This window comes from Brachionichthys hirsutus, chromosome 1, assembly GCF_040956055.1.
Source record: "Brachionichthys hirsutus isolate HB-005 chromosome 1, CSIRO-AGI_Bhir_v1, whole genome shotgun sequence".
Lineage (NCBI taxonomy): Eukaryota > Metazoa > Chordata > Actinopteri > Lophiiformes > Brachionichthyidae > Brachionichthys > Brachionichthys hirsutus.
Window position 1 is genome coordinate 6,173,720 of NC_090897.1, and position 26,308 is coordinate 6,200,027.

The 26,308-nt window shown below is 41.1% G+C and overlaps 1 protein-coding gene across 2 annotated transcripts in view; it reads right to left on the minus strand.

The window, feature by feature from the left end:
• Positions 1-25,876, minus strand: part of esrrga (estrogen-related receptor gamma a) — a 57,162-nt gene extending 31,286 nt beyond the window's left edge. Inside the window, exons 1-4 of one of the 2 annotated variants that reach the window (XM_068758006.1) lie at positions 25,821-25,876; positions 16,348-16,506; positions 5,048-5,472; positions 369-485 (exon numbers count right to left, since the gene is read on the minus strand). In XM_068758006.1, coding sequence (XP_068614107.1) covers positions 369-485; positions 5,048-5,472; positions 16,348-16,506; positions 25,821-25,876 — 757 coding nt within the window. Of the gene's footprint in view, positions 1-368; positions 486-5,047; positions 5,473-16,347; positions 16,507-25,820 lie in introns of those variants that run through there. The other variant, XM_068758643.1, reaches the window with a different exon arrangement.
• Positions 25,877-26,308: the final 432 nt, after the last annotated feature.

Here is a 26,308-nt window from a genome sequence, read left to right on the forward strand (position 1 = left end):
AGCACAGAGCCACATGCTGAATCAGAATGCTGCACAGCTGGTCCACACTTAACGATGGAGTTACGTTCAGAAGACCTGTCGCTAAATGATTTAGTCGTTAAACGAAACCCTCGTTGACCGACAACTTGGCCGACATTTTGTGTTGTCAATTTTTTTTTATATTTGCATATGCACTTTTAAATTTCGGAAAGGCCGTCTTAACTCCGAGTTCGAGCTAAATGAGTACGTCGTTAAGTGAGGATCACCTGCACTAAGTTTCTGGGACTAATATTTGTCTCAGTAAACCATATCCATAAAATGCTTCTTTTTTTTATGCTACATGTATCACAGTTAACAGAGAAAGATAAGGAAGAGACCTTTTCCCTTACCCTCCCTCAGCATGCCCACAGTCAGACACTTCATGAAGCGGCAGGCCTGGCACGACTTGCGTCTTCTCTTGGTGATTTCACACTCGTTGGTGGCTGGACAGCTGTACTCAATGTTACCTGCAAACATTGGAGGACAGATAGAGGTTTTATTTCAGAGAGAGATAACCACACTGCTTCATAAAGAAGTAAGAAAGGAATCGAATCGAAGCATGTACTGTATTTGGAATGAATATAAACGTTGTCATGGCTAGGGTAAGCTGAAGGTGCGTGACTAGCTGAAGTTCACTCAGTTTAGAGAGACGGCGCGGAGGCTAAGATTATTAGCTGATGTAAGTCTATTAACTTTAACATCTTTGCCAAGAGAAAAGAAAATCACCTGGAGAGAGTTATAGGCCAACATCATTTATTTAATCAATCAGTTAGTGAATTTAATATTCAATACATTTATTTCACTCCTCACTCTTTTCATGTACCTCATATATATGTTTCCATATATTTTACTGCATGACTAAATCAAATGTTTTTGTAACCATCTTCTGTGCCTCCTTCCCCTGTTGGTTCTTCTCATTTTCGGCTTCAGCCTCCCCTGGTTCTGCTCATTTCCACTCACTTCTAAGGCAAAACACAGCTATGGATTTGTTAGCAGTTTTAACTGACACAGAATTGTTCAAATGTGTCTATTTTTTTCAGGAAGTTTTGTGTGCTGAAATTCTTTGTTCCATCCTTCCTGTGCCGGCCTGTCTACAGCGCCTAAATAAGCTGATGCCTCTCCCACCCAAACAGATTTTACAGCAATTGCTATTGACTGCCACTGTGGACTGGATGCTTTCTCATTACTGGTCTGATTAAGGGGGCTAGTTACCTAATGGGGTAACAAGGGGCTCATTAACCGGCCTTCTTAAGATGAACATGCTAAATGCTGTGGGAACATTTAGTCTAATGGATTTCCCAAATGGAACTAGTTAACTTACACCCAACCTTTACATACAGGTGGAGCCAATTGATTCAGCAATTAAGAGGGACACTTACCTAGCAACAAGGCCAAATGTGCTAATGACACAGAACCTATGTGGGTTAATGGGTGGTCAGTGAAAGGTCTGGTTCATGCAGAGTAGGCAAGCACTGTTAAATAGATAGCTTCAATAAAGAGCCACGAATAGCGCGGGGAGCACAAAGGCTAACTGTGTTAGATCCTCAATAAATAAAAAATACTGACAACTATGCATGATGCTGGCACTACTGTGCAAGTGGACATATTGATAACTTAAGATATTTGTCGATTAAATTAATAATAATACATGTTTTCTGAACTTGGATTTACAGAATCTCTACACAGCAGTGATTATAATTCCAACTGGAAGTGCAGTAGATTAGCATATTTGTATGTATTATTATTATTTGGACACCAATATGGGCTTACATGAAAAGCCTATATTAAAACATCTCTTGTTATCTCTGTATGCCTTTTGGCATTAGATAGTTTAAACTGAAGAACAACAGGAACTATATTCAACAAGAGAAGTAACAAACGGACATAATTATTTATTTAATCCAATGATTCGCCAAGACATCCCTCACCATTCTACAATAACATATGTAGAATATCTAACAATGTGTGTATATAATTTAAATGGTTTGTAATTTGAACTAGGAATGTATAATTTGGTTATTTTCTTTCAGGCCGTATGAACAGGAGTCTGATTGGCTCACCCACTGCGATGATGATCACTACCCAGATTCCCAAAGCCACATCGCGTTCACCTCACTCATCTTTCTCTGCATTGCTCTCATCCACCTCTCTTCATCCTTCTTTGAACTTTCTCTTCCTATTTCATTGGCATATCCTTCCCTCTCCTGCACATTGCCTCCCTCGCCCCCTCCTCTATGCCTCTCTCTCAATGAGGGAGTGATAGATGCAGGTTGTCAGGTGTCGCTGGACTGACGCCACAGAAACAGCAGCTGCCAGAGTCACTTCCTCCATGCTGCGACACACACACATACAACAATTTACCCATCCACCTCTTGCTTCTTTCTTACCTTGCTTCCTCTCCTCTCCTCTCCTCTCCTCCCTGACCAGCTGGATGTGTTTTTTTGGTGATTACCTGTGGTTTTATTGGCTAATGGGTTGAAACATACCAATATGTCTGCCACTGCCCATCTGAGGCTGGCCTTGCTTTCTAGCCAAGATATACACACAGCAATACACAATGTGCATAAATAAGCACAGGCGTAGGGGCACAGACACACACATGCACTTGCATTCATTTAAACTGACGAGCACAAGACCATAAGCCCATACACGGACACACTGGGTAACACACACACACATGTCCACATTATCTGTGGATGGGTTTGGCTCATGTGGCAGCCAGAGATAATATCAAGACCCATTTGTTGGAGTGTCTCTAAGACCGTTGTCTGTGTCCAAGCGAACGGTAGCAACCTAGCACAGTGACAAATAAATGACCTTGCACTGAAAGATTTGCTTTATTTTTATTGTTTAACAATAATGCTAAATATTCACGAGGATTCACATAATTTCAGCTCCAGTTTGCTTCCTTTGGCTGAAAGACTTTTGTATCAAAGTCTTGACCCATAACCTTCAACTCTGGCCTTCCTGACATGCAACATGCGAACTAACACAGAAGGAAGAGCTAAAAAGGGATGACAAATTGATTTCAATCCATCAAGGTCACACTCTGGAGGGGCTACCCTGTCATATCCATACATTTACAGAGCTCTTGTATTTAATCTGTAGCCGTGTCCTCACCTCCTATAGCAATTAACAAGTCCTCAAAATGAATGAGAATTGTGGAATTGGCCAACCAGACCCTACAGTCATGATGGATGTATGAAGAGTTATGCCCCTACAGAGTGATTACAGTTGTTTGTTACTGTCTATTCATGTGTTGGCATCCATGTGTGGGTGGGCTTTCATGTGTTTGTGTGTGTGTGTCTTCCTTTATCTCTTCATGTGTGTGTTCCAATCTCTTTGTTGGGATTGAACTGCGTCCTGATCTCCTCCTGTAATAAACACATACAGGTCATCTCTGTATAGTGGTGACCATCTAGGGGAAGTAAGGCTTCCATTCCACCACATCTCCCTGTCTTTCTCTCTCTGGGGCTTTACTCAGAAAGCGGCTTATCATGGGAAAAAGAAAGCAGCTTCAGATAGCTGGATGGATGGAAGGTAGATAGATGAATCCTGTCTGATATGTCTGGCTGACTGTCTCAATGGATGGATGGCAGGTCGGCTGACTGGGTAGTTTGGTTCTTGCATTGGCATGCTGAATAATAAGAAGGCTGTCCTGATGCTGCCTATTGCTTATTAATTACTCTGACAAATTATCAAATGTTATTACTCAAACAAAAAGTCAAGGTCAAAGACACAGAACAAACTTCTCCCTCATTTCCCATTGCTAAAAGCACTTCACAGACTCTATGATTAATAGTTTATCAAATTTTTATATCTTCATTGTCAAATCCAATGAAACCGAAGTTGGTTATAAAGTCCAGGTATGATTGCTGTAAATGGATGAATCTGTAGATTCACGAAATGGTTGACAATGTGAACTTCATAGCTAATTGGTTATCTGTAAGCCTGACCTGGACTGTGAGTACAACCGTGAATGACAGGGTGATGAGAGCTGAGAGCTCGAGTACGAAATGAATATCCACAAAACTGTACGTGTGTACTTCCTGGGTGACTCCCAGCCCTAACAAGAGACAACCAAAGGATTACTGACCCTAATTCCTGGTACTCCTCTCATTATGTGGATTCCTGCTCTATCCCTTCTCTCCTCTACCCCTATAGTCCAAACTTCTGACCCCAGAGGCAACCTCTGACCTTTCTCTGACACTACATTATCTCCTAGACAACAGGCTTAGCATTAACACTATTTGTGTGAAACATAAGCAGCTAGATCTGGGAATGCAAACATGACCTGAAATTACTTTTTGCTGTTGATGGAGAAGACCTCAAGGTTGATTGTGGCTGAAGGCTGTGTCTGGGAATTGGTGTATATGCATGAATCTGATTGGATGCTAAATTGTGAGTGTGTACATGCATGACAGGGTGAGAAATGGTGAAGGACAGGGGGAAAAATAGACTCACTGGGTGTCCTGGTGGCTCATTTAGCAGAACAAGGAGGATACATGTACTAAATAAAAATATAGGCTCTGCATTGGCCTTGGGCTTTTTAACACATGTCCTGGATTTAGTAAGGGCTCAGGTGTGACAGAGTGCAGTTTATGAGAGTCCACATATTTAAAAAAGAATCATAGTATCTAATGTACATACTATGCGTGCAATGCTTATAAAAACTGCCTTGTTCAAATGCAAAACACTCCTGATGTGTCACCTCAGCCAGCAAATTATTTGTGATGACTTGATGACATTTAATGCAGTATCACAACTCCATTAACTGAAATGTGAACAAATTAAAATAATTGGGCAGCTTTTACAACCTGTCGACATGGCAGGCGAGCACAAAATAGACTTGAGTTTATTGCGCTGTCTAAAGTTTTTAACAAATATTAATCAGGAAAGAAAGCGTGGTAAAATAGAGCCACTAAAACCAAAGCATCGCACGAACGCAGTTACAGGCAAAACAAAATCAAACATGTTGATTGCTGATAACATACAGAGATAATAAGACAAAGTCAAAATGGAAGCCAACCTTGGATGGTGCGTTTGAAGAAGGCCTTGCAAGCTTCACAGGATGCCACTCCATAGTGGTATCCTGACGCAATGTCTCCACACACCAGACACAGCCTCTTCGGCATCGAATTCAACATGTACTCGCATTTAATCTGTGAATCTTCGCCAATAGTTGAAGAACAGTCCTCATAGCGCTTTGATCCGGGGCCGCCGGCGGGACCCAGGGGCCCCGTGTTAGAGCCGTAAAGGCTCGGAGAGTCTAAGCCATTAGGGTGGCCGTTCATCGTGGACGAATAGGAGCCTGAGGCGTCACTGGAGCCACCAGGGGAATGATGGTTCAGACTGTCAGTCAGGGAGGCGGGACTAGACGGTTCAGTCTTTATGTAAGAGGTTGGACAGTTGGACTCAAGGTGTCGCTCCTTACTGGACATTCTGCAGAGAAGCCTGAGGGCATGAGATCGGAACAGACAGAAGAAGAAGAAGAGGTTGGAAGTATTACATGAAAAAGCCATGTTTAAAATGTGAGGAAATTATGTACATTAATACAGAAAAGTTGAGTGAGGACAGGAGTAGAAGAAGGGACAAGTTAAAGTAGATGATAAAGAGATACACTGAAGGAAATACATTTTTTTTCTGAAAGTCTGATACGAAATAATTTGGTCTGCTGTTCCTGTCACTCGTTTATTACCACATTTCTGATCATTTTCATGGGAGAAATTGAAGGAATTATGCAGAGCAGCAGGAAAAATATATCCCCAAACACAAAAAAATACTCAGACTATGGTTCACCAACAGAACAGTGTGTAAAACAGTGGTAGAGAAATATATGTGTGTGTGTGGTTCTCTACTACAGAGACTCGCACAAACACATGCACATACATGGAGCAGACGGTCATCCGTCACTCTGCAGTCAATAGCAGCTTGTTCTACACGAAGGTAATCAGTAAGCAGCCTCTCTGCTGCTCAGTCATCCCAAAGACAGCCTCCCTCTCACACACACATGCACACAGATTCCTTTCATACGTGCTCACAATCAGGTACCAACTAACAGATACGGAAAAGGAAGTTAGTAAATACCAAAGTTTGAAAAGTATTACAGCATTCCTATCCTCATCCTTTGTGTGTCTCTGCTGTCACTCCCTTCTTCTTGTTGCCTTCTCTTCATCTCTCCAACGTTTCCTCCCTCCTTTCCCTGAGGAGGCCGACTGGTGTCTTGTTAATGGCAGTTGTAATTAACAGCTATCTTCTCCCTGTCCATATCTCTCCATCCCTCCCTTTGTCTACCTTAGTATCTATCTGCCTGTCTCCCTATCACTTCCCATTCAATGCAATCTCTCTCTAACTCAATCTCTTTGCACTCCCTCTTTCTTTATGCATTATCACTCTATTTCTCTAACCCTGTCCTCCTCCCTTCTCTACCATTTCATTGTTAAAGGCAGAAAGCACAAAAGGGTTTTTTAATTAAGGCAGGATGCTGCTAAACGAGGGGCTTCTGAAGTCCAGTCAGCCTGTAAAAAATCCCTGTTCTACAGGGAGCCATAAAACGTAGACAGCGCCTTGACGGAGAGGGAAAATAGGGAAGGGGGTAAGGGGATGGATACAGATGGGAAAACAGGTAGGCAGGCAGACGGCGAGCCAGAGACAGAGTAAGAAAGACGAGTTGGCTTCAATGACAAATAGCCAACCTACAGACAAAGCTGTTCTCTTCCTCAAGTTAAACATGTACCTGGCAAAATGCTTTTTTATCAGATATTTTTGCAGTCCACTTCATTTATAATACACCCCAATCATGTTCTTTATTCTCACCAACACTTCTTCCCTCCTTCTCCCTTCCTGCAGGCCCTTCCAAATCAGTAACTCTATAAATGGTATTCACCAATGCCAAATAAATTAAGACATTTAATGCTCAGGAATGACTTTAGTTTGCCGTGGGGGGGGGGGGGGGGGCACAAATCTGGATCAAGCAGAGGAGGTGATGACGAGATATTCTGAGGAGTTAAAGTGACAGAAACACCTACAGGGTGCTGGAATAAGCAAGGAGGAAATCAATGGGAATGTGAGAACGGGTGATGAGAGGTCCGACACTGGGCTTGTCTGTTCGAGCAGAGGGAGAGAAACACATTGAAGAGAGGAAAAAGAGAGTGGACCCATTAAAGTAGGTGATGTGATGGCGATGATTTAATCTCTCCTTTTTCACTCTTTATGCTCTTTTGTGCCCTCTCCTTTCCATCAATCCCTCTGAGTACCATTAAGTGAATACGTTTAAGTGGCAAAAGATCTAAAGGTGTTTTTCATCTGTTTCTCTCTCCCTTCTTTCCTTTCCTCCTCTTTGCTCAGGCTCTCTTTTTCCTCTATCGTCTTTTTCACCCGCTCATATATTTTCTGTGCTCTCTCTCACTCTCTCTCTCTCTCTCTCTCTCTCTCTGCTTATAAATGAAAAATAATGGCAGTCGAAGGGGGAGGAATAAAAAGAATAAAAAAGACATGCATGCAGAGAAGAGAAGAGAAGAGGAAAGAAGATTAAGAAATCATAGCCAGTGTGCTGTGCCAAGCGAAAGGTTGAATGCATTTATGTATGTATGTTATCAGTATAATTATGGCGCTATGTAACGATTGCTCAGTGCTGAAAGAGCAGTCTTATTGTGCGTGTCTGCTCTTCAGATGAGTGTGGAGGGAGAGAATGTGAAAGGCTGGGCTTAATTCTTTTTTTCAGCAATTCTGTATGTTTTGACGCCACATAAAGACTGTTTTGTGAGCAGAGGTTTACAAAATGATGACAGTAGAACACAAAGAGTAACGGTAATCAGATTTTAGTTTTAGCACCTATGATTAGCTCCGTTGTGGGAAACGGGTTATTTTATGATTTAATACACTGTGCAATTTGTCCCATATACATAATCACAATGAACTTCATTAAGAAAGTAATTATCGGTTAGGTCGGATGTTTTTATCTAACAAATAGATGGGTAGAATTTAATTTCATTTTAAATACATCATCGAACAAAAATTGGAGAACACTCTTTCAAAATACGACTCGATTCATTGTTAATGATACAAGTATTTAATTCATATTGAAACTTTTAAACTTTAGTATTTATAAAAGAGTGGCAAGACATGCAGTGTTTGTGACACCAACTGGATACGACAGTGTTTCACAAATAGCCAGAATAAGGGAACAAAAGTGGCTGTTTAGTTCCTGCAGACATCAAATATTCAAGAGGCCTATTTACCTGTTCCTCACAGAGGGAGAATGACACACACACACACCAGAAAGATTACCACCTTCCCGTGTCTCCATTTCCCCCTCAATCCCTGTCATTTCATCTTTGTTCCTATTTCTTTTCTTCTTCTTTTTCCCATTTCGTACTTTTTGTAGCCAAAGTGACTCATGAAAGAGAGATAAATATTTGGATCCATGGCGAGAGGACCACAGAAGGAATTGTATCATGTCTTTAAAAAAAAATGGTAAAGATGCAGAAAAAGAGTCTTTCTGTGACTGTTTTGAAGGAAGGTGGGCTGCTCTGGTAAGACAAGCTGTCATTAGAGCAGTGGGCTGATGCAGCACTTTGACAACTGGCAGGGACAAACATACAATCATTGTATTACAACAACCGATCGCTCGGTGGCTCTCTGCTCTTTATAGTGCACTCCTCGACTCTGTAGTTTTGTGAGTGTTCGCACTCTTATTATGGACAATCTTTGTGCAACTGCCTCGCGAGGTCATCGCCATAAACACAAACTGATCCTCAAACAATTCCAAACTGTTTCCCTGGAGAGGAGAGGAGAGGAGAGTCCATCTACTGTTACCAAATTAGAGGTTAAGATAGCCGTCAGTTTACTATTATTTATCATATCATTTATTATCACATCATCTTGTTATGAATTTATTTCTAAGCAATTGCACTGTGGGGTTAAAATCTAATAAAGTACGATGTAAATGTGAGGAACATCAAACGATTAAATGTGATTTAGCCCTTATATTTTATTCTACCAATCACACCTGTTTTAAAATCATGTTATTCTGTTGAGATTGAATACATTTGATGAACTTCAGGACATGAATGTCCAGAGAAAGAATACATCTCACTGGCCTGACAATTTTTTTTGAAACCAACTCTGGAAAAAGTGATAAAAATGAGAAGAGGAGGATAAGACGACAGAGGAAAGAGAAGTGGTAGCAATAGAGATGGCGAGGGAAGAAGTGCTGACAACGTAGCTGCTGCGGTTTGGCTAATACCTTTCCATCACACCAAGCATTGTGCTCTCAATGCTGATAAGAACACACAGTCCAATAAGCAAAAAGAAAAAAGAGAGGGAGAAAACCCCTCACAATTCTATCTCGATGATACGCCGATGCTTTGGGAAAGTGAAGGAAGGGTGGACTCCGGAAAAGAAAATACACTGGATGAAAGAATCGAGTCGGGGCAGGAACTGGATTGCATTTCCATTTCCATAGTCAAATGAATAGAATGATTTAATCAATAATCAGAATTGCTTTTTCAGCTGTCACATTCCAGCTTATTTCCATTTCTTTGCTCTATTTTTGTCTGTATTTTACTCTCTTCTTTACACTGTCCTATCTTTGGAGGGTCGTTGAACTGCTTGTCAGCTTGTTGGTCCGATCCGTGCACTGTGTGTAAACACACACACACACGTGAATTTGACCTCTCAGCCACAGACACTGTATCAAAGTGAATAAATATGAGCGTGAACACTCGCAGCAAATACAAATTCTGTTTCCTGGTGGGCACATTACTGAATAAAAAAACAAACATAAAAACACAACAAAGCTCTTATTCGTGCAAACCACTTTGTCGGTAAGTAATAAAATCTGTCCATTGTGTGAAGTGTCTGCATCACTTAAAGGCAGGGAAATCCAGAGAACATAATCTGTATGTTGTAGTAGAGTTGGTGTGCATGCATGGTGTGTGTGTGTGTGTGTGTAAAAGACTCAGTGTACCGGTATCTGTGATTACAGTTTTCTTTAGAGGGTAAAATAAATAAAATAAAAAATAAAAATTCATGCTGTGACAGCCAATCTAAACTACTCTCCCTCCTACTGAGCTCTCTCTCACCCCATCTTTAGGTCTCAAGCTCTCACTTTTATGTTGCCTCTGCCTTTTCTACGCAAACACACTATCATTGCTTCACTGCCTTTTGTATGCATCCACACACTGTCATCCACACACACACACCAGGGAGCAGATCAATTGTTACAGTGTTAGTCGGGCAGGAAACCTGTAATTCACTTCATTGGCTGCAGAATAAACCCCTGATTACATACAATCAATGTGATAATGGCTAAAACACATTCTGCCCAATGGGCTGTCAGGCAGTTAAGACTGGCAGAGGAGAGGAAAATATGTATGTGTGTGTGTGTGTGTGTGTGTGTGTGTGTCTATATTACTGGCTATATATGCATCTGCCGGCGAGTGTGTTTAGAGACTTCTTCCATGTATGAATTTAATTTATTTGCACGTAACTATCCATAGACACATGCACAGGTGTTAAATGAATCAGGTGGGATTTTCAAAGGCGCGCTAGTGGGGCTTAAGCTATTATAATGCATCCTGGGGTTTGTGAGGTTCATGCAAAAACACACTAATACTAATACTAAATACTTTTTATTGATTTTGTCCCTCAGAGGGCAATTTGGTTTACAGCAGTTACACTTTCTAACTGTAGTCTGCTGCTGGTCGCCGCGTGCTCATGCACCCTTTTTTTCTTTTCTTTTTATACTAATATGTTGCCACAAACTGTAGATGTGAATGGATAAACAGTGGGAGGTAGCACACACAGGGGAGACTCAGCCAAACATGATTGATTAAGAATTATGTGCCTGCAAACTATTCAGGAATATCATGTCGAGTCTGGCAATATCAATGTGCGTCATGTGACGTCAACCATTGTGCAGTGCTGCTGTTGAAAATGGTTCATTTACTTCTTCCTTTGTCACAAAAAGTGATTATGTACAAAACATTTTGGAGGGAATTCTATTTGCTTGCATAGAAGAATGATTGTGATGTGAGAGGCTGACTGTGATGTGAAGAGGCTGAGCATGTTCATGTAACTGTGTGTGTGTGTCTGTCTGTCTGTGTGAGTGTGTGTGTGCGCGCTCGTGTGCTTAAGAGTGTGTCAGATGGAAATCTTGATGATTTAGGTCATTTTCTTGTGAAGCAGTGGCTGATAAGTGTGTTGCTGCCAGGCGCTATCTTTGTCAGCATGTCTCTCTCTCGCTCTCTCTCTCTATCTGCTGTGTGTTGTAAGGTGATTGCCTACTATTCTACTATAAGAGCAGTACTTAAAACCTCTTGAACATCTGGCACATAAGGGGTGTAGTTCCCAGTTAGTCTGTTATATTCGAGTCTGTATCTGCTAAATAATCAAATACATAAATCACTACAAATTAGATGTGTGGTTCAGCTCTGTTTTGGGACTGGAAACACTAAATTGCATAACATGTACTTGTAGTGACCTCCAGCCTCTTAATGGAAAGCCTGAAGAATGGAAATCAATTAAATTAGTGAATGCAGTCGCTTTTAAGATAAACCATTTATAGGATAAAATACTCATCCTTCTTTTCATGAAAATGATAGAATGAACAATTTATATGTAAATATTTAATTAGCTTACATAATTTTCACAACAGTGTGATGGAAACGTAATGCTTTTTTCATGTGATATTTACAGGTAATGTTTGCTCGGAGGTTAAAGGGAAATACATCATCGGCTGGTTCCTTTATAAAAGAAAGGTCATTTATCAAGGTGAGTGTTGGTCTCGCTTTCTATGTGTGTGCGTGTGTGTGTGTGTGGATTAGCAGTGTCATCACCAAGCATTCGGGGTGCAACAGCCTTCCAAACACTTCCTGACACTTGCCGTTGTGGCATCCACACATGCTTACACACACACACACACACACATTCGATCATTTATGTACAGCAATACACACACCTCTCCTATGCGCGCTCTCTCTCTTATATAAGCGACCATATCAAATAGAATCACCCAAAGGTATAATAAAAAGGTGTTTTAAAATATTAAAGTATCCCCATATCGGATTAAAAACACATTTTATTACGCAGATGGTCAAAGAGGATTTCCACCCAAGCAAATATGACAGGGCTTTAAAATGTGACATGGGAGGGAGGTAGAGGAAGGGAGGATGAGAGAGACGGAAAATGAGGCAACAGGAGAAAGAGTGCAAACTGCTAAAGAGAGGCGAGCGTGAAGTTATGGGGAACTTTATCTGAGAGAATGAAGGAATACAGGATAAAATGAAATGCAGGGAAGGATAGGACAGGCGAGGCGAGGAGAGGGGAGGAGTGTAAAAGCTGCATTCTTTAAGCAGATCAGATTTGGGGAAATTGGGCTGTCACTAAAGGATTGTGGTGATTTACACCTATCAATCACAGTGAGAGAGAGAGAGAGAGAGATAGGCAGAGCTAGAGTATGTACAATAAAATAATGCACAGCAGCTGGAAAAAAATAAGAATATCTGCACTGAATAGGCCAAATTCTGCTCCATTGTCAAATCAGTGATCAATATCCATCAATTCTTCAAACGACACATTCAGGAAACTGAAAGGACCGCAATTACTTTCACTTTCATTCCATTACAGATACTGGAATAAGTAGACAGGGAAATGGATGGAACATGAGTTAAAATGCATTTCCTGACATTTTAGTCAATTGTATATTCAAACATTCGAGGAGGAGGCCCGGCCTTATAAACACGTTATGCTGCTGTGCGTCTTGAATGGAATGGATCCGTTTTGTTACCAGCTGCTGTCCCCTCTGCCTCCTCGCCTGAACTTCCCTCTCACTCCCCTTGCACTCCTCACCCCCCCTCCTTTAGCTGCTGGCTGATGCACCTTACAGCCTTGCTCCTGGACCATCTGTTAGGGAATCTAATTCACATCCGGTCATAATCAGGTTTGCTGGAGTGCCCACCGTCTTTCCATCTCTTTCTGTCTCTCACCGGTCTGCCTGCGCCTTTTTGACACTTTCCCTATTTGGTCGTCTATGACTGACTTCTACGTCAGACTATCGGCATTCAGTTTCATGCATTACACACTAATTAAAAACATTACATCTTGTTTCCTTTTCATGCCCTTCGTCCTGTAAACTGTGGCAGAATGAATGATCTGATATTGTCATCATGTACTTTATTGGTGAAATAAAAATGTAAATAGCAATTTGGTGTGAAACTTTAAGTAAGCATGGATGCAGCATCTTAACTGTGTTTGTATGTTTGTATCCATAACTGAGAATAAGGCGAGCTGAGGTGATGGGGGTGGAAATTAATGAGAGGCTAGTGTCTGCCCCCCCCCCCCCCCTCTCTCTCTCTCTCTCTCTCTCTCTCTGCTCCAGCACTAATCCTCTTCTATAAATCTGCAATCCAATCAGCGTTGTACACACACACACACACACACACACACACACACACACAGAAAGAGAGAGAGCTGTTGGAAGGCCCATCTGTGTGTTAAGGCAATCTGCTTTATCATTATGATTACATTGGGCTCAGTTTACAGCATTGTGTGTGTGTGTGTGTAGTCAAGCACACCCCGTCTGCCTGACATTAATCACATTCCCATGGTTTGATGACCTAAATAAAAATAAGAATATTATTGTCGATGTCCACCTGCAGATCTCCAAAAACAATTAGTACTTTCTTCTGATGCGGATATGTTTTGAAGTGAAAGCCATCAGAAGCCATTTAATATTCTATAGGGCTACTTGTATTTAAATATCATTTAATAGCATTTAAACTGGAGATGTGTACATATGTGTGTGTATATGTGAGACTCAGTATATTAATGAAGTGTTTAAATCCCATAAAAATGATTAGAGGCCAGATATCCTTGAGTGATCACGTAATCTAATACTGCATGTGTGTAGATATGAATATAAGACAAAAACATGTATGTATTAGTATGTGCGAGTTGAGGTGACTCTTTTTACTATCAAATATCTAATTAGTCATTTTCTTTCATGCTATTTTTCAGACATTTTCAAATGTCACAGGAGGAGGTTTAATATTGGCTCATGCCCATTCAGACTCGGCATGCTTGTCACGCTGTCATGGCTAACTGGGACATTTTAATAGATCACACTTATTATTATTAATCTTATCAACTCTTATGCTTTTCCGAAAGCGTCTCCTGTGAAAAAGAGCCATTGTGGTTGGGGACTGTCTGATTAATCATATGGCTTATTATCAGATATCTATCTGCTGTAATTTAGAAGATATTTTTTTATTTTAAATGAATAAATTGGCAGCAGTTACAGTATTAAGTACTTAGTATGGTAAACTGCCCTTAAATGTTCCAAATATTGGTTTTGGGTCTCATTAATTATTAATTACTAATGATATATACAGTATATCGTATCGTATTATTCGTAACATTACACTGAAGTAAATGAAGTCTGAGGATGAATTGTTAAGTTGGAAGCTTCAGCAGACAAAGATAGAATATTGTTGTGTTGCCTCTGAGTCAAAGTTTTGCCAGTTGAAACAAAAACACACACTACTGCAGTAGAAATAATGTTTTCAGGTGAATACTGTAACTGCTGTGTGTATATGTACATCTGTGTGTTGTAATGTTAGACCTCAAGCAGTGGCGTGCCTCCTTTACTCCTCTCATCATTAGACTTGACTGTCCGCCACGCACACAAATTCATACTGTGCTCGTAAAACTCCTCTTCATGATTGGCTGAGTCTGTGTGAGAATGGCTTGCCAGACCTCTAATTGTCTTGACCCAGACTAACCCTGAAATCCTATTGGACTAAGACTTCTAGTCTATATTGTATATAGGCACACACACACACACACACACACGCATTAATTGGTTGCAATAACACAAAAGTAATAACAGTTGAATACATGATAATAACCATTTATCACAACAGTAAGAACACTGTGCTGTTTATCCAAATCTGTTCTTATTCATCAATACTAAGTCTTCGTGGCACCTTCGCTACGAAGTCAGATCGGTGACTCGACGCTCGGGTGAAAAGATCTAAATGTAATATAAACAAAGAGTAGAAAGCACATTTTCTCACGGCTGCGCTCATTTCCATATAATAGTGCGATACGCATGCATTATGCTAATTATATACAAAACGCATACTTAAAATTACAGTTTTGCAATCTGGGCATGTGGCTCTAACTCTTATCCCAGACAAACTTACAATGATTAAAAGCAGGAAGGAAGACGTGGCAGAAAGGAAGTAAGGATGTGAAGAGAGGGAGACGTGCCTCAATGTTTCATGCGTCACACAATTCCTGTTTTTTTTTTTTTTTTTTTACATGAAACAAACAGCATATTTAGAGTTTATTTTCTAAAGTTGGACCGTGGCAGCTTCCAGTTTCACCTTCCTCAATCAACACAAGCCTTAAAACTGGTTATCACTGGAGAACTTTAAAGTGAAATGTGGCTTTGGTTTGAGCGTTTCATGCTTTGCTGCACATGCAGATGGCATGGGGGACAACTGCTATGGTAAGAGGGACTGTCCTTCAACAAATGATATGAATTGAAGACTGTGCTGTGATGCATTTGCACTACTGAGTTGTCCTTGAGCTTGTAAAACTTAAAACAAGGTAGTGCCATCGGTAAAGTCGACATATTATATACCATATATAAATGGTTATTCAGTCATTATCATTTCAAAATGAGTAAATCTTCCTTTGGGCATAAAACTAAATGTGCAATTATTCCATCTCTATGGACCAGAGCTTGACACAGCCACTGCGTGAACAAGTCTTCGCCTGGTGAATAATAATCCCAAATCATTGAGTGAGATGTATAATAATGTGTAACCATAGCGATCCCACACTAAGGGTAATTTTTTTAGACTAACTGTCTGATAATCTGGACTCCTGAATGTTGTTGACGCCAAAGCAGAGCAGCTTCTGTGGAAGAAGACTGATGGAATCACGTTGTCACGGAAAAATGTCAAGTATACTCCAGTTTGAACACGTAGCCTTCTGCTGTGTAATTAGGAAATTAGAGTTATCACAGTTCGGAAAATGAAAATAAAAGTAACATTTTATTAGATCAAAGGAATGTTTCCTCTCCAAAATTTGTCTCTCTCTGTCTCACACACACACACACACGCCCAAGCGGCCACAAAAAATGCTAGCTTTTGTCTAAAAATACTTTTGTTTCTCTTTTATCTGAGGTTTGTAGAGGTCAAGTGTGTTTTTGTGTGAAGTTGAACTTAAATTCACAGGTTCTTTTTCACTTTTCTCTCTCTCTCTCCTTCTTTCGGTCTGTTTGTCTGTGCCTGTGGCACTCTCATCCTTTCATCTCACCTGGGGTTGTAGAGGGCATGTGCGTCTCTCATGCGGTTGGCCTCTAGTGGATCGTAGCTCTGGTGCATCCTCCAGGCGCCGGCGCCGCATTTACTATAACCTGACTTGGAGTTATCTTCACTGCTGCTGTTCACCAATGGTCCCTTCGATAAGTTCATTCTGCAGGCAGAGTGAGAGGAGAGGTAAAAAAAAGAGAGCAAAAAAGGAGTAAAATGACAGGTGTGAAAAGTAAGAGTCTAGATTCCCATTTTAAATTAAATTCAGAATAAATTATGCAATACTTTGTAAAACTGATGGTATTCAGACATACTCAAGTTTATTCAATATTCAATGGACATTTTGTGTCTGATGAGAGCAATAACAGGCATATAAATGTGACACTAAATGAAATGGAGAAAGTGTCATATGTAAACATACATATGACATACATAGCATTTAATCCACATGACACTTTTATAACCACGCATTCAAAGCTTTTCCTCATCCGTAAGGCCACAAAAAACAGCAGCGGAACATCAGTTAATAACTGGATAGACTAAAGTACTGCAGAGGCAATGTGAGAAAACGTGGAAAGACAGGCGCGCTGAAAGCAAGACAGTCCGATGCACACGGGAAAGACAGTGACTTGAACTAGAACTTGACATCCCTGTGTCTGTCCATGCATCAGGATGCTCCTTGTGTTTAATGCCAGAACACTTCTACCAGTTTTAGTCTCAGACAAGTCATTCACACCGGGAGGATATAAACGTGAGAGCACCAGAGGAGGGACGGCTGCCTGTCAATCAAATCCAGGACAAACTGTTGCCGGGGTGATAAGGAGAAGAAGAATCAAAATCACCCATTTGAAAAATAGAGGACTTAAATAACGTGGCGTGAGAGAAGCTACTGGACAGCGCGTAACACTGACGTCAAGAGACGGACAGAAGGACGGGTTTGTAATAAAATTAACAGGGTGGCTTGCATCTGAATCGGTGAAGGACGAGGCAGGGCAACTGGGGTATAAAGCCGTTTATTACAGATGCATGAAATAAATAAAATAATAGAAATGAATCAGACTGATTAGAATCAGACTGGTAATAAAATGATCCTGCTATAATAATAATAATGCGTCCCTTTCAACAAAGTTCTTGAATTAATTATTCTACTTCTAAAATGTGCCTAAAAATTTGACAATTATTTATCGGCATATTCACTATGAAATGCTGCAGTTTTAATTCCTGCTTGGGTTATATTTATGCTGAAAGCAATGGCTTCTGAAGACAACCTTTTCACACCAAATAAAGTCAAATCGAACCATCCAGGATTTCTTCATTTTTTAAAGGACTGGATACCTGCTTCCGTTTTGCTGCTTGTCTTTCCTGTTTCTGCCTCATTCCTTGTTGTCTCGGATGCAGCGACTCAATAAACAGAGCAGGATGTCGGTACAGTACGTGTCACAAACTGATAGGCACATGCTTGTCACACAAACACAACTTGGGTGTAGGTGCGACGTTGTCCCAGTGTGGGTGAGGGCAGCGCAGACGGACCAATCACTTGTCTGACAGTCCTGCCCCCCTCCCTCCACAGAGCGGGGTCGCCTCAGTGAGGGTTGGAGGGCCTGTGTGTGTAATGTGTAGGTTTTACTTCCTCTCTGGTGAATAGGAGGAATCGATACTTTGCTGCTGCTTCAAACACTTATTGGCTTTGGGTGCGGTGTCACAAAGCGAAATAGACAGCTAATTCTTAATACTGCTTTTTTTTTTTTATTGGGGGGAGTGCATCACAGTGGAAGAGTGTACCTCCAGTAGCTTTAGTTTGGATCTCCTTCTGTACCTTGCAGCTGTGTGTTAAATGAATCCTTCCACATGCCGATCGACCAGCAGAAAATAGTAGAGATGAATAAAAAGAAAGAAAATGTGATGATGAAATTCATCTTTCATCCTTCAAACTAGGAAGATATGATGTAATTTTTATGGAAAAAATACAACAATTGATCAAGTTTGGGATAAATCATGACATCCAGTATATTTTAGCTAAATGTGTAAAAGGCTTTGTTTATTTTACAGAATCATTCTCCAGTTTTCCATTTGCATTAACTCAGAGACTTAAACGGCTAGGGATTACAAAGAGTGATTCTGTTTTATTACATTATACCTTATGGGATGGTAATCGGATATATTTTCATGTCTTTATTCATTCCGAAAGATTAGATTTAGGCTGAAAGGCAACTTCAAATCGGCACATTATTTTGCTGTTAATATTGTTACTTATTTTATTCAAAACAGGAAAATCTGTTTTGTACAGGGTGGAGAAGTACAATACATGTATGGTATTAGTTCCATATTAATACGTATAAAATCAATCAGGCCTTTAATTTTAAGAATTAAAAAGCATAAAAGTGCACATAAACCGAATAAATCATAAATATTTATATGAGTGTGCATAAAGGAAAGGAAAAATGTGGAGAGTATTAACCTGTGTGATTCTACCAAACCTATTTCACGCTCCTATCAGTACGTGTAAGCGCCACCGGTGCACGCACGCACACACGCACGCACACACACACACACACACACACACACACACACACACACACACACACACACACAGGGAGATATATTGTGGATGTGACTGGGTTTGTGTGTGCGTGCAATAGTTGCATGATCGTGAGTGTCGTTCTGATGCTCAGTAACTCGCTCATGTGTTGCTGGCCCATCTGTGAACAGAATGACCATGACTAGGTGTGTGTGTGTGTGTGTGTGTGACATGGTGATGCAGTGATTGATGAGACAGTTGCCATTCTTGCTAATGCAAAACGCACCTATCCCTGAAGGGAGTAAATGCCACAACACACACACACACACACACACACACACACCTACACACGGCTGCAACTGCCCTACCTAATTGCCCCTTTAGTCAGGGGCAGTGTGATGTCTTCCAGTCACGTATGTAATAAATATCCCAAAGCATGACTAAATATACTTTCATTAACAAAGACTGCTGCATAGATAACGCACACACAACACACGCACACACAACAAAATACAACTTGTTTTTAACAATAAAAGTGTTGCTTTGGGATGTTTTTCCAGAGACTCAACGGTGGTAAAAGATGATGAGACATGACTGCGCACCATAAGGTCAGGCAACTGTTGAAAATGTGAATGTCAATAAATACATGTGATTTCATGATGCAAGTTTTGCAAATCAGAGGCCGAATTGGGTGAACATTTGTGTCTGTACTGCAGGAATCACTTCAAATGATCGTCAGATCATCTCAAACACTGGGCATAAATATTTCTGTATACAAGTGTGTGTGAAATTCTACACATGCAGGTGGGGAGCGAGAACCCTTTGTGTGTGAGAGGATGTGCGTGTTAGCGTTAGCGACGGGAGCTGTTAGTGAGGCAGGCGGCAGATGGGCTGTCGGCCTTAATAGGGACTGAGCGGGTGCAGAAAGGTGACAGCTCCACGAGGGAGGGGTGCGTGGGGAGAGACAGGAGGAGTGTGTGCTGGGGGGTGAATAGTGAAGGAAGACGGGGATAAAACGGAAATGAATTATCTGCGGAGGTCAAGAAAAGTGCGGATCAGCTTGAGGAGGAACGCACATCCTGTGAGCACTAAGGGTTTGGGATTTTTAAAATATGCTCTTTATACATGAATATATACTGGTATGTAATTAAAATGTGGACATGTGCGCACTTATGTAAAATGCATGTTTTCGTTATAAAATACGTGACAAGTGTCATTTTTCTGTCTTTTATTTTTTCAAGATGGTTTATTTAAGGCTTATGCAAAATACATTTCAATTTCAGCTGTTTTCCAAAGTACAACTTGAGTCATTTGAGTCTGCACCTGCACAGACAGGCTAAAACAAGGGAAATACCCTGTCGTACTTTTCGTTTCTTTTCTAGCAGCGAACAAATGTAGGGTTTTATATGTGCACACACAATGCTGTACACACATGCAAAGTTCTGTTTCGAAGCTGAATGGTGAGACTTAAATGAGCAAAGAAACAGGAAAACTGTAGAGCGGCCTGTCGTGCTGCGATGAAAACCATCGAGTCTCAACAGATTTGATGACGTTTCATTTTCCTCTTGAACGTCACGAATGGCGTCGCAATAAACATTTAGATTTACATTTCAAATGATGCTTTTTGCAGCAATTTGTTGGCTTTAAAAGAGGTAATTTTGCTTGTTTGTGTTCAAATTATCAGACAATATAAAGCGCAGTTAAGAATAAGAGTAAATCTGGAGGAGATGCACACGTGGAATTGGATAAATTCGTGTGATTATAAAGTTCATTTGAACATTTGTTTGAGCTTGTAAATTTATCCGATGGAGTAAGATGCTAAGTGTAATGACAAGAGAACGGAGGAGAAAAGGGAGAGAAATACAACTGAAAAAAATAATGAGAGAGGTGGGGAGGAGGGCTGGCCTGTCATTCTCTCCCCATCAGGCACACACATGAAGCATGATGGGAGGAAGAGAGGAGGAATATTTCACTGTCAGTCTCAGAGCGCCATGGTCATTCATTTCATTCTCTGCCTTTGTATATGTCCATGCCCTTTCTACTGTATCTTTTCTCTTTTGCCTTTTGTAAAATGACAATTTAATCATACTTTACAAGGGTTGGGCATGTAAAGGGGCTGAACTATTCAACCAACCAATCCATAGGGTTCTCCCTACGGACACAGAGGAGGACAGAGACATGCAAGCAAAATACAAAAGACAGACGAAAGATGTCTTAACCTGCATCATTCGCTTAATATTGTCAAACGTGCACACGCGCGCACACACACACACACACAAATGCAGCTCCTCGCCATCTAAATCTGCTCTTTTACGGCACAGTCTCCGCTATCTCCTCCCTTGGTGAGAGGCAGCATTAAACGCATTGAGCTCAACAGAATTAATGTGCGTGCGCACACACACACACACACACACACGCATGCACACAGACATATGTATATGCACATTAATCTCCTGCTCTGATGTGCAGACGTCGCCCTGTCTCCATCTGAAATCATATCGTTACCTCTGTCCTTAAATGTAATGAAGCCAATGGAGTGAAGACAACGATGCTAAATTGTTATTAAAAATATATATATTAAAAACAACGGATCCCAAAAGAGAGGAGAGAGGAAAGAGAGGAAACACCACATCGTATGTAGACCCCTCCTCTTTCTTATGCACCTTTCAGTAGCGAAGTCATAAAAGCAAGTTTGGATGACAGAAGTCAGTGTGATAGTCAGAAAAGTAACGCTTTATCAAAGAGTAAATTATTTGATCGTAATTAATGCATATTCTGGCATGTGAATGATGGAACATGAGGGGAGAGCGGTGGAGGGAGAGGACGAGCAGCCTGATGGGAGGAAGGGGGGGGGGGGGTTTGCGGGGGGAGGATAAGGAATGAGAAGAGATGAGCGCCGTTGTCTCTTACGATACATCACTCTCTCTCAATCAGCACTTTGGGATTCAATCACACACACACACACACACGCACGGAGGCACACACAGTTGTGTGTAGCTTCACCACCACTGCGGTGTAATGGCTAATTGCGGTGAATTTGTATGTGAGTCACAGCTGGTACAATCGCTTCTACTGCTCTTTTTAACACATAAAGGCCAGCGTTGAACAATAACGCTCTCTCTCTCTCACACACACACTCTCTGATGCGCTCACATTGTACTGATAGTGAGCATAAATCAGAAAAAATTAAAATCAAAGCTAAACAAAATGCATCTGAGTTTGATCGTGTGTGTGTGAATGAGTGTATTGCTGCGGTTTTATTAAGAATTCACTTAATCTTTAGGTAAAAAGATGCCAAAAAATGTGTGTGTGTTTATGCATGCATGTGTGCGCCCATGTGTACATGTGTGTCCAGCAGACCCCAAAGCGCAAAACGCTGGTGTCAGACAAAAGCAATGCACCCCCCCTCCTCCGTTTCACCTCTCCCTCATTGCATCTCTCTCTCTCTCTCTCTCTCTCGGGTTCGGACCCTGCGCAGCAGAGGGATGCTGCAGTGTGCGTGGCTGGAGTGTGTAGGAACTGACCATACAAAAACCATCTCCACACACACACACCAGAGGGAGGGATGGACAGACAGATCATCAAAACGGAGGAACACCTTACACAGGCTACCAATAGGTCACGCACAAACACACACATTCACGCACAATTATTACGTGGACAGGCAGGCACGAAGCAACAACAAACAGATGGAAAAGCAACCACAGGCTCTGACACACACACACACACACACACACAGCCAACAAATCAGTGCAGCACATATTGACATGCTTTGACAGATGAATTAAGTAAATGATTTTATAAGGAGATTAAAAGGATTTTAATTTGCGCAATCTCTCTTTGGTCTCCCCGTCCCCCCTGCAGTCGGCTTTACCTCTCTCTCTCTCTCTCTTGCTTTCTTTCTCTCATGACCTGAGAAAAAAGTGTTTGCATGAGACTGACAAAAAAGGAATTAAAAGACAGATTTTTAAAACATTCTTGTTTCTTAGCAAATTATGTGATGTCTCATTCTCATTAAGTGCGTAGGTGTTTTAAAGAGCAGCAAATGCACTTTATTGTTCATTTTTTAGCGACTTTGTCCATTATAAAACTGCATTATTTGAGTTTTAGCAAAAAAAGGAGATCTCACAAGCTGCCGATATTCTAAGTGTGAGCAAAACGGTTGGCCTTTACATTTCAAAAGTTAAATTGTATTGTGTCATTTTGCTTAAATTACGTTTGATACCTTGAAAATCAAAAAAGGAACAAACTATCATGAAATCCAAAAAGAAGCTGATATGCTGGAAAAGACATTCATTGCTGCCTTGAAATGATCAAATAAGCAGTCCGTGAGTCACAGGATAAAAACCGAGTGCCACGCCGTGCACTCGATTAATCATTAAATGTGTTCAAAAAGCAAATCACTATCACCATAAATGATTTTATTTATCATTTCTGTCATGCATGAATTTAATGGGTCAGATTTAATTTTGTCATCAAAGGCACACTGTGATCGTGTGTAATTTCAAACATGCACCTGCAGTTATTTATTCAGACTCCATTAATGAAACGGATATTTCCAATCAAAATCACTCTATTTGCACATCTTCAAGCAATTAATAAAATAATTAAAACTGGACAAAAAAAACTGATTGGAAATAATTTTGACGGAAAACATTTATGCTGCCTCAAGTTTTTTTTCCTCATCTGTCACACCACAGATTTCCATGACCGCTGTGCAATTCTCACGACCACCCGTCTCCCTCGCACCCACTGACAAAACCCCCCAAAATCACTAAAGTCAATGTCGGAAATATATCCTAATGATACGCAAATTATACAGGGGCATGAGGAGAATGCAGTTATGTTTATGTTACCAGCTTAAGTGGTACTTATTGTTATTATTGTTAGTAGTATTAGTATGATCAGCATTATCCCAAATATTTTAATTATTATAGGAGCGCTGTCCCCAAGAGCACAGGAGAGAACCCAGAGCAGCTTAAAGAGAAGAGTGGATGGAAGGATGAACGCTTAGATGGATAAAAGAGCAGACAGACGGACTGATGCAAGAACGGACCAGAGTCTTTTCTATAGCGTGAGCAATCCCAGGTCACTTTTCCCCCTCACAGAAACACATGCAAGTGAAGAAACACATTTTAGGAATAATTGTCAGGCATGTCAAAAAATAATTTCAGTAATATATTCATGTTCGATTCTGAATAATGTCTCACGTAGTACACTTCACGATTATGAAGAAAATCAGTTAAAAAGTGTATATTTTTCATAAACTAAATACCTAATTTGGTTGTTTTTTCTTAAAAGACTGATTTGGAGTCAAAAGAATAATCCTGCTCAGACACAGTGCACAGGGTTTTAGACCTTACAGTCGAAAATGCATCGAGACTTTGCCCTGAGCGTTCACTCGGTCCTCCTGCACATTCAACATGAAAGACTGTTTAAAAAGTCTTTGCTCGGATCAAAATGTCAAAGTCATCGAGAGCCTGGTTTAAAACGTGGCACACATATTTAAAAGCTGACCGTTTAATCATTAAACACCCCTTAATTTGGTTATTTCTGCATTATCAATGTTTAAAGAGCTATTTTAAAAACTTGTTACAAATAGAGCCATAACCTACAAATCTGAAAACGATGAAAGAGCAATTCTGTGGTAAAGACATGGTTATTAGTTCGTCACTTGCTCTTTTTACTTAGAACATGTCCCTACCTAATCCACATTCAGTGCAGATAAGCGGTGTCTGCATATATAAGATATACAGTCAAAATACAGTTTTAAAGTACACACAAATGCATGTTTTCCTTGAACATATCACTACAGTTAAGTTATGGAAAATCTACGGTATATCATCCGACACCGACTCCTGGTTAGACTGTCAGCTCTCTGACTTTGTGCCGTAAGGACACTTGAAATGTTGCTGATTTTAATTAATGTAAAGCAATGCCCACATACACAGGATTTACCTGCACATGCATGTTCGTCACTATGCAAATTTACCATAAGATCATGGCATTAGTAAAATAAGAACATTTCAGATTTGACAGTATCAGTGTCATTGACGCATTCATATGCAGAGAGTCCACAGACAAAAGCATACTTAGGGAAAGGGCTTAATCTGGTATATTACCTGAATGTTTATCTGTGCGATGTCTAATAGTTTATTTTCAATTAATGCACCTTGCATGTGACGCACACGAACACGCGCACTGCTGTCCGCTCTGTCTGTCAGTTCATCTGTATTTTTGTGTCTTCAACACACGCATAAAAGAGCAAAGCTCTGGCGGGTAGCAGGACCGTGCATGCGTGTGCATGCGTGTGCAACCCGTCCAGGGCCACACGCTGGGCTGCCCCTCTGAAATTCTACCTCCTCTGGCATTTCCGCTCCTCTTTTCCCTCGTCCCTTTCTTCCTTGTCCTCCCGTTAATATTCCACCCTCAATGTCCCGTTACCCGCCTTTCAGCTTTGACAAACGCGTGCACGCGCTTGAAGTCATGCAGGTGGACACACGCATGCAAGACACCAGTCGTCGTTTTGTCATGAGAACAATTTGGATTAAAGTAGAACAACGTGTTTGAAGACAGTGAAACTGAAAGAAACTGTTTCCATGCAAGTGAGCGACAGAGTGTGTTACTTATGTGTCTACGCGCGCGCCTGTGCGTGCGCGTGCAGGTGATTTTGTCGGTAAGTCTCACGCTCAGGTAAAGAAGACAACAAAATTATCTGCTGTCCGGATCCTGCAGACACGCAAACACACACACACACGCACGCACGCACGCGCACGCACGTAGTGAACGCGTGCTCCCTGACAGCAGAAACAACCTTGACAAGGTGCGGGCCACCTCCGCTGCATACCAGAATACACACTCACAAACACTTTGACACGCGCGCGCACACGTGCACTGAGTGGCTACGATAAGTTCAATGATGAAGGCAAAGATAAGATTAAAAGGTAAAATTTACCTACTCTTGCTCAGAGTGCATTAAAAAACACTCGGATAACGGGTGTCCTACCGAATCCATCGGCGATACCGGGTCATTGTCATGGAAACCTCCTCCAGGGAAAAAAACAAGAAATGTAAAAATCAAAGTTTTTTTTTTTTTTTATATATAAATATCTCTCCTCCTCTCCTCTTTCTTTCTCCGGTCTTCCTGTCTCTCGTCCTTCCTTCCGCTTGGAGGGAGCAATACAATTACCAGCCGCTGCGCTGACTGCACTGATCGGCTCTGCGTGTGTGGAGTTGAGTTAGCGCGCTCGCGCGTGCGTGCGTGTGTGCGTGTGAGCGCCAGGAGGAGGGGGGCTATAGGTACACGCAGCCAGCCAGCCAGGCAGTTGGGACAGAAAGCTGTGCCGCTGTCCTAATCAACGACTTAAAGCCCTGATAGCAGCTCATGAATATTAAGCAGCGCTTTGCATATGCAGTCCCCCAGGCCCAGTTTCTGCTGTGATTGGTG